Below are 9,109 nucleotides of genomic sequence, written 5' to 3' on the forward strand. Positions count from 1 at the left end.
TGTTTCTTCTCCGGCGGCATCCCCAACTCCACCGATGGCCGGTGCCCCCGATCCTCTGCAGCCCCTGCTGCCGGATCCCGTTACAGGTAAAGCACTTGCCTCCTTTTTGCTCACGCCGCCGCGCTGTCCGTCACCGGTCATTGCCATAGCCGAGCGATGGCAAGAAGCTGCAGGGGACAAGGGGTGAGGTCGACGCCACAAGGGAGCGCACGGTCGACATGTGGTGGGGAACTGGCCGGCCGCTGGCCGACTGGTGCCCTTCACGACATTGTCTCTTTTCCGACGCCGCGGCGCCGGCCATTTGTGGCCAGATTACCTAAAGTAGTGGTCTTTACGCCCCCCGAACATTAGCAATTGCTCGCCGCTGGTCTCATGAGGTGGGGAACCGGCGGAGATTTTCTTGCTTTAAAGCTGGCGTCTTTACGGCCCCGGACATTAGCAACCGCTCGCCGCCGCCGGTATCGTCGCCGCCGCGCGCGTGAGTTAAGTGACGTTTGGACCGAGCGTCTTGTCAAGTCGGCCGTCTACAGAGCAGGAAAGGGCCTTGATCTAGGCAAAGGCCCATGCCCAACGGCAGGATTAGGGGGGGGGGGGAGGAGGTGTTAGAGGGACATCGACCGGCAGGCATCGCCATTGCTGCCATCTGGATGAGCCAATGCTGCCTTGGCGCTCTGCTTACCACCCCTACTAAATACTAATGTTAGATCAACCAATTCATGTCCCTCTGCTAGTTTGGCAGCAGCCACAGCACTTCATACATACCTATGGTTTCCTGTGGGTACTAGTACAAACAGGGGACTCTGCTCTTACATCTAAACCAAGGCATGTCTACCATCCATACATAAATTAGTCATATTGCTTTTAGCATAATCTTGTTGAAAAATTGCTTCAATTTTCTGCTACTGGGTCAGCAAACTGACGTGATTATATATGTATGTTTACTGTATGTATGTATGTATGTATGTATTATATATAAAATGAAGTACTGATGACCCTAGGTCTAAGTGCTGTTTGTTGAAGTAGTCTTCCAAACTGAGTGACTAATTAACTATTCACTTTCTTTCCATTAGTTCGAGCCATTAAGGATTGCTACCGTGAACCGGGGCCAATCAAAGGCAACGTTAAATTAGAACCTTGTGATGATGACGTGGTCCTTGATTTTGATCACACAACAATGATGTTCCAGAAGTGCACGTACCAAGTTGGTACCTTGAAAGTGACAAGATTCATCAAGAAGGGGCTCGCAAGTTCTAAGGATTGGGCTCTCAACTACCATTTTGTCAGTGCTTTGCGACATCCCGCTGCTATGCAAGTGGAGAATTTCTTCCATTCAGAGTGTGTGGTCGTTTCTGAAGTGAATGGGTCGTTCGACAAATGGCTGGGTACCATGGAAACCGCAGAACTGTTCACTGAGGAAGGCGATATGCGCCCCATCCTAAGAAAAATGGTGAAGTAAGTTTTGCCTCACACTCTGCAACATATGCCTTCCATTTTTTACACAGTTGTTAAATTTCTTGTTGTTGCCATATGTAGCCAACTTGCGGGTCTTGTGCAAAGTATAATTGCTCGGCGAAAGTGTCCCCAGGATCTTTCAATGAAAGACTTGTACATCAAGCTGCTTCCTGGTGGTATACCTAAGCTACAGGTGCTGATACTTGAGGGTAAGTGTCTTGTTAAAACAGGAAAACTCTATACGCGTGGACGTTTGGCACTGATTTCACTACATATTAAAATTAACATAAAAAGTTGGTTTTCAGGTTTTGAGCAGATATAGGATGAAAATTTGATCATGTGCACCTCGTTATAAGAAGTCATGAATTTCTGTTTGAAACAATGAATATTTTGTGCTATGCAAAATAATTAAATTAAATTGATTCAACCTAACCGATGAATATTTGCGCTAGCTATTCAAAACATGCGCCTTTTGGTCTTTTTGTTAGGACACATATGGTCTTTTTGATGCTAGCCTGGCTTGCAACACAGCTTTGGGCATTTTATATGTTTTAGCATCAAACTCCCAGTTTCTTTTTTACAGTTCCTGCACATTTCTTGTGGTGGAAAAGAGGGGGTTAAAGATTATTGGAGTATATCCAAATCCAAATAAGTGCAGATGTGCATTTGTCATGTGCAAGTACTGTATGTGCATTGGGTTGGCAAAGATAAATGTTGTCCTGTGCAGAAAAGGAGAAGGATAAACAGATAAGAAAATAGTAACTCCCACTTTGCACACGACATAAAAATGTACTGTATATATTTGCAAAAAAAAAAAGTAATGCGCATAGCACCCAAACTACCTTGATGATTGTGAGGTTTTGTTACGATGCAAAAGAAGAAAAGAAAAAATCATGTGGGTGCAGGGTTTGTTCAAGTGCCCTTTTAGTCTCTTTTCGTATTCTGCTCGCTATGATACATGCATGTAGTAGCGAAATTCGTAATTTTTGCTTGTTGATTTTTTTTGGTTTATCGTAGTTCAAAATTCCAGCGTTATAGCTGAGAAGCAGGCTTGGGAAAATGCAAGGGAGATTGTTAAAGAGTGGTTTAAAAAGCATGATGTCGCTCCAAGCTCGGCAAGTGAAGACTTGATCTCATGTATTGGGACTCTGACAAAACGTACTCAAGCTCTCTTGGAGGACCACCCGGATGAGTGGGACAATATGAAGAAAGGTGCATTCCTCATGGAAACGTACTCGTACTCGCGGCAAGTGTCTCGTAGGGTCAATTCATCAGGATTAAGGTGGCCCGTGGAAGCAGATGGAGTAACTACTCCATCGTTGCTGTCAGATTTAATTTGTCATGGAGAGAAATACGCGATGTATGACAAGACATTCGCAAGTGACTACGTGAGGCTGATGAGGAACAGCTACAAGCACTTCAAAGATCTGCCAGAAGGTATTAAGGTGCGTGCGTGATTTAAACTGCATTCATTTAAAGTTTAAACTGAAAAGGTAGTAGAGGCCCTAGGATGTATAGTGTTAACTGTAGGTACGTAGCATCAAAATGGTGAACCAAGTCCTCCTAAGTTGGAGCAGGAGCTTGAGTGACAAGACACAAGAGATTGGGACTCTATTAATAATCCAGCTGAATGTTATTTTGTTGCAGCAAACGCTTGGAGGGAATACGGATGGACTCATCCGTCAGATGGAAGAATGGTCGCCTCGCATCTGGCACATGTTGTATGTGGCACTTCACATGCCCTGATCGACCAAGCTGTAAGTAGCTAAAAGGCCATGAATATCATACAACATACTAGTACAAATTTCTGTATCTATCTGCTCAAAAGCCCTGACCTATCTCTTGGAACTGTTATCTAGTATCTTGGCATGGTTTTTTTTTTCTACTTTTTGTGATGATAAATATGTGCTCACTCTGTTTTTTTTATCAATATACACAGGATGTGTGGTTGCTGACCAAGAAGCACTGTCCGTCATGTTGCTGCATGGAATGGAGATGAAACTAAGAGTAGCTTACCTAATTAGATAGACCGGATCGCACTGGTTATTGTACTCCTATCTATCGATCGATCTAGTACTTTGTCTTTGTTTGGCTGGTAAACATACACAACCAAACAACCAAACAACCAAACAAACAAACTAGAGGAGGATTCTGCTGCCCGGCTTGACGCGACAAACAACAATGTCGCTGACAGGAGCTCTCTTGAAGGAGATTGATGGATTACTACTGGGAACGTACTGTGGGACATCTCCATCTCCTGGGCCTGGCTACTAGTGGTACTAGTCGCTTGATGGATTCGTTTTTCATTGATTATATTCATGGTGGCTTCATACTGGGGCGTCTTCTAAGTAACAATGAATGAATGTATTGTTGCAGCTGACTAAGATGCGCTCTCTTGAAGTTTTCATTTATCTTACCAGGAATTGTGTTTGTTTCTTGTCTCAGTTTGAATCAACCTGCAACTGTCTGTCCCAAACCACCTGCTCACTCTTTCGATGATACTCCCTCCTCCTCCTTTCCTAAATTTAAGTCTTTGTAGAGATTCCACTATGGATCACATACGGATATGTATATAGATGCATTTTAGATTTTGCTCCGTATGTGGTCCATAGTGAAATCCCTATCAAGACTTATATTTAGGAATGGCCACATTGCGCCGTCTCCTTCCTCTTGAGGTTCCAACGCAATGGGCACAATAAGTAGGGAGGGAGATATTCAGCATAAGAGCTACCTACCTACCTGGTTAGTTACTGTCGCTGAGCTCTGATGAAGTGCTTTTGGATGTTCAAATTTGAACTAAAGCCACAACACATATTTTGGGACGGAGAGACTAGTTCAACGCTTGTTCTGCTGTCTAAGTCTACACACATATACCACTACTAGTTAAGCATTGTTGCTGTGTTCAGAGGTACTATTTGCTACTCGGGCGGGCATGGAGTGTTCAAAGCTCACATTCTCATTTCTCAAGCATGGAAAATACTCCCTCTCTAAACTAATAAACCCTTTAGATCAAGCATGGAATTTTGGTACTTGCCTGGCTGGCTTGCTGTTTGGTTCACTCTGTCAAGCCGAGCATCATCAATCATGTTTGCACTGCTAAGCATATTTTTTGCCACAATCGAAATTATGGTCTTCCAACTCCACCATACATCCATTGCATAATACTAGTATATTGTTACTCATACAGGTCCAAAAAAGACCTGCTCATCATGCCACCACTATCTTACTATGTTTTACGGCAAATGAGAAACAAATGCGAAAAACAAACCAAGCATCACTCTAGTGAATAACATTACAACGCGGGATGTCCACTAATTTAAAACATGAGCCAAGAATCATCCACAATGTCAGACTGGGCTGGTTATGTATGTGATACAATCTTCGTATTACTTCCGTCTTGCTGTAATATGAGATAATAATGCCTCATTTCAAGTCAAATGGGACAAATCTCTTTCCCTTTCAGAACCCAAAGGGTCTAAAAGGAACAAATCCATCCTGCAAAATGGCACGCACATAAGTTACTGGTTTTTTTTTTGTCTCGGGACAGAACCTTACTTTGACAATAAATACAGTTATTAGCATACCTCATTGTCCAACTTCAACTGTTTTGCTATCTCCACCTTCTTCTGAGCATACTGAGCCATGTTCAATGGTTTATGCTGAAACAAGAGATCGGTAATATAACAACAACAATTATGACGACATATAAATTCATAGAGGATTTTTCTCAAAATAAAACGTAAAATCATAGAGGATTCATCGAGACAATACCATGCTGAAAGATAACTTCCTAAACACACCCCTAGCTTTCTTCTCTTCGTCCTACACAAAGGTCGTATCAAAGTCAACAACCTATTGCAGCTAGGTATGTATCACCATGTCAAACATACATGTAGAGTATCCTACTTACAGTCAGTTTAATGCCACCCTCCAGGACAACAGCGTAAATCTACAAAGGTAAACAGATGAAATTAGATATTTGGCAATATGTTGCACATTCCATTTTCACGACATAAATCACAGTTAGTGGCTATACAAATTTGCACAACAGCCCCAAATTAAGACATCAGCTTACCATTTCTTGCATCGTTACAAAGATATGGCCCCCATTGAGTTCAGCATGTAGTACTGCTTTGTGTACAGGGAACTCGCCAGACTCATAAACTTCCTTCACAGCCTCTTTGTAAGTTCTCTGAAATATTTGTGAAACCATAAGAAACACGCATAATCACAAAGCATGTCAGCCGTGCTCTATTGCACAAAATTTTGATGTATTAGGATGCTAACATTTTCTTTAGCGACAAGCCTCCAGATCTCAAAATAGAGGAGATCTATGTCCTTGAGGGACGCATCCATTTCCAGCTCCGTAATGTACTCCTGAATCAAATGGACCGGATTGTGAGTACAACCAGTAATTAACACCACCTCAATTAGCAGAAGACAAGATATCCTACGTCATAAGCATAACCAGCTAATTTTTCAGTCATATGGGGAAAGCCAGTTGCAATCCTCAATGCTTGCCTCCATGCTCTAGTATCCCATTCTATCCACTGAAGTGAAAAGAAGTTAATCATCATGTGTATGTATATGACTAATTTCGTAATCTTCTGTGGGGCATACTTACATCCTTAGTCTTGCGATCCAGATGCAAAAAATCTGCAATCCACTGTTGCAAGATAGAAGTCTATCACTTTAAAAACAATCCAGCCACTCGTAATGTTTTTAATTCCAACAGTTTGATCACATAATGCATACCTTGATTTTCTTTGAAATTTCTGCATAGTACTTGACATAAACATCATCAATTTTATATGTATGATAACGTGAGCGGTACTCATCATGATAGCGGTACAGGTTTCCAATCCTACCAGGCAGCTACAAAAAAGAAAGGGACAAGAATCAGATGACACGTCCGAAAAGGCACAGAATTGCACATACTTAATGGCTACAGTGTGGTGAGATGACATGCTTTTGTCTATAGAAGTAACTGACTAAAGATCCACATTTTTTTCCTTCTAGTATAGTCTAGCTTGCTAGAAATAGTACCGTATAATTAAATGACCTTTAACAACTTAATCCACTGAGGCACCGACATGATATAATTCAGAAGCAATTCAAACATCAACAAATTTCAGCAGCCAGTGTTACCGACGAAATGAAAGAGATAAGAAGTTTGAAAATAGCAATGTTTGTGAAAACATACAAGGTGAGCCTTGGACTGCTCCCTCCAGTCATAGAAATCATGCTAGTTTTATCTTCTAATGCTGAACCTCAGCTTTAAAACTAAGGCAATCAAGGAGGTTCATGAATCAAGTGGGATACCCTTCCTAGCATTTCACCCCGAGTTAACGTTACATATGAAATGAATAAGAATTAAGAACCAACCGATTTTAAGGGATCACTCATTAAAATTACCAGGAAGGCTTGCCCAAAGTTTGAATAAACACAAAAAACTGGCCAATTTTTCAAATCCAACACCCCAAGTACTAGCATCCATCAGTAGCCACAAAGCAAGGGCTCAATCATCATCACCATCCTCTATTAAGAATAAGCTGTTCAAAAACAGTTTTAACTCATACCATAAACCTAACGTTGTAGCTGTGGTTGGAGTCAATGAAGCAAAATGAACTACCTCATTGATTGCCGGTTTTCACAGTGTGTTTTGAAATGGTTTCTGAACACCCATGGTTATGATAACCAAACTAGTCAATTGGATGACTAAATGTAGATATAGACAGTACACTTACAAAATTACGAGGGACAATCCGTTGGTAGTCATTCAATTCAATGTTGTAGGTGTCTTCAGGATGGATGTACCACTCAAAACTTTCATCATCTTCTAACCCATCAAAGTACGACTCGTTAAGAAGCTCATCATCGGTGTATTCATCTGGTTCCTTGAGCTCACGTGCGCACTCCGGATTCACAACCTACACATAGATGATAAGAACACGGGATAAAATCACCATGCATAACAAACCAGAAGACTGAATCAGCTACTATGGCATGGTGATTGATTGATACAGCATGTAGATACCTTGTAATAAGCGACGCGATAGCGTGCAAGGCGCGCTTCTATCTTGCTGTGCTCCTCCGGTGTCAAATAAAGTGGCAGGTCAGTAGGATAATCGTCCTCCTTCTGAATATTGGCAAGCAAAAATTGACGATCCTTGGCCTGGTCTTCCTTGCTGAGAAGGAAGTACGGCCCGAAACACTGCTCGCTTTCTTCTTTTGCCTGCTCTGTTTTCAGCAGCAGATCATAATCTTGGCCCGCTTGGATGGTGCCCTCCATGTCTGTCGCATGAGAAATCGGATCTTGGCCCGCTTGGATGGTGCCCTCCATGTCTGTCGCATGAGGATTCGGATCTTGGCCCCCTTGGATGGTGCCCTCCATGTCTCCATGGTGCTGGGCAGTGGCAGGAGCATCGGAAGATGATGGGGGCAGGTGCTTGCGGCGCCTCTTCTCCCCTGTCCACGCTTTGTTTGCCTCATCTCCATCATCGGCCAGTTGGCCATGCTGGACGGGCAGCATCTCGATCGAACGATATGACGGCGAGGCGAGCTGGGCGACAACGTTGTTCTGCTGGTGTAGGGGAAGTGGCGGGAGGCGACTGTAGCCGGCAGAGGACAGGGTCGGGGGGGTGGGAGGCAGCGGCGGCGGGAGGTGGGTGGCGATGGCAACGGCGTGAAACCTAGGCACTTGTCGAGACGGTAGGTGGCAGAGGACGTGGTCGGGATTCGGGGAGGGGCGGTGGTGTGGATGGGCGGCGGCGGCGGTGGGCCGCGGCGGCGGTGGGAGGCGGCGGCGGCGGTGGGCGGCGGCGGCGTGAAACCCTAGGTAGCCACTTGTCGGGAGATTGAAGGGAGAAGCAGAGCGTGCGGGCTCTTGTTTTGTTTGAGGCACTGAGCACTCGGGGGCAGGACAACGTAAATTTGTTGCAAATCGAAGGGCTTTCTAAACAGAATATGTTTCATCTCTAGCACAAATTCAGTGGAATATTTAGGGGCAGTGCTACGCGTCCGCCATATGATAAACCGGTTAGATCGATCGGCTCGGTAGCTATCGGATGCCGTCCGAAACAGCGTCCGATCAACCACCCAGCCAACCGAGGACCTTTGCAACAGCTAGCTTGTTGCGCTTGAGGCTACGCAACAAGGACCTTGTTACAAAGGTCTAGACAGCACCGCTGCCCCGCCATGACCTGAGCGCCGGAGTTGCCGTGCCTCCTTCAATCTAGCACCTTGAGCAGTTGTCTCCACTCCGGCACGACGACGACAAGCTCTCACACCGGGCACACCTGCGAAGATTTCTACAACCGAAACTATGTTTCTGCATCGTGTTGTGATGCTTGGCCTCGTAGGCTCTAACGTCGGTTGCTCCTCCGGCTTTGCAACCAGGGCTATGTTTTTGAAACAAGAACCATGTTGAAGAAGAAAATTTCTTCATCGTCGATTTTTTTCCTGAAAGTAGACCTTTGTTGCAGAAACCTTTGAAAGCAATACGCTTGTCGCAGAAAAACACTGACTCCATGGGACTTGTGGCTAGCGTGAGCGCTCAATCAAGATCGATTCGGAGGCTAATCAGACGGCGGACACTTCATGTCCATTTGCTGGTTGAACTACATCGTTTTCCATATTTAGGAGCGCCCATATTTCT

At 44.2% G+C, this 9,109-nt stretch overlaps 1 protein-coding gene across 1 annotated transcript; it reads right to left on the reverse strand.

The window, feature by feature from the left end:
* Positions 1–4,911: 4,911 nt before the first annotated feature.
* LOC123067983 (uncharacterized) lies at positions 4,912–7,984 on the reverse strand. The gene is made up of 11 exons (XM_044490527.1): positions 7,490–7,984; positions 7,200–7,382; positions 6,208–6,327; positions 6,077–6,118; positions 5,907–6,002; positions 5,740–5,829; positions 5,528–5,644; positions 5,363–5,401; positions 5,224–5,274; positions 5,037–5,111; positions 4,912–4,947 (listed from the first exon to the last, which is right to left on the reverse strand). Exons 1-11 carry the CDS (start codon positions 7,982–7,984, stop codon positions 4,912–4,914), a joined length of 1,344 nt encoding a protein of 447 aa, XP_044346462.1.
* Between the last annotated feature and the right edge of the window lie 1,125 nt (positions 7,985–9,109).

Source organism: Triticum aestivum, chromosome 3B (assembly GCF_018294505.1).
Source record: "Triticum aestivum cultivar Chinese Spring chromosome 3B, IWGSC CS RefSeq v2.1, whole genome shotgun sequence".
Classification (NCBI taxonomy): Eukaryota; Viridiplantae; Streptophyta; class Magnoliopsida; order Poales; family Poaceae; genus Triticum; species Triticum aestivum.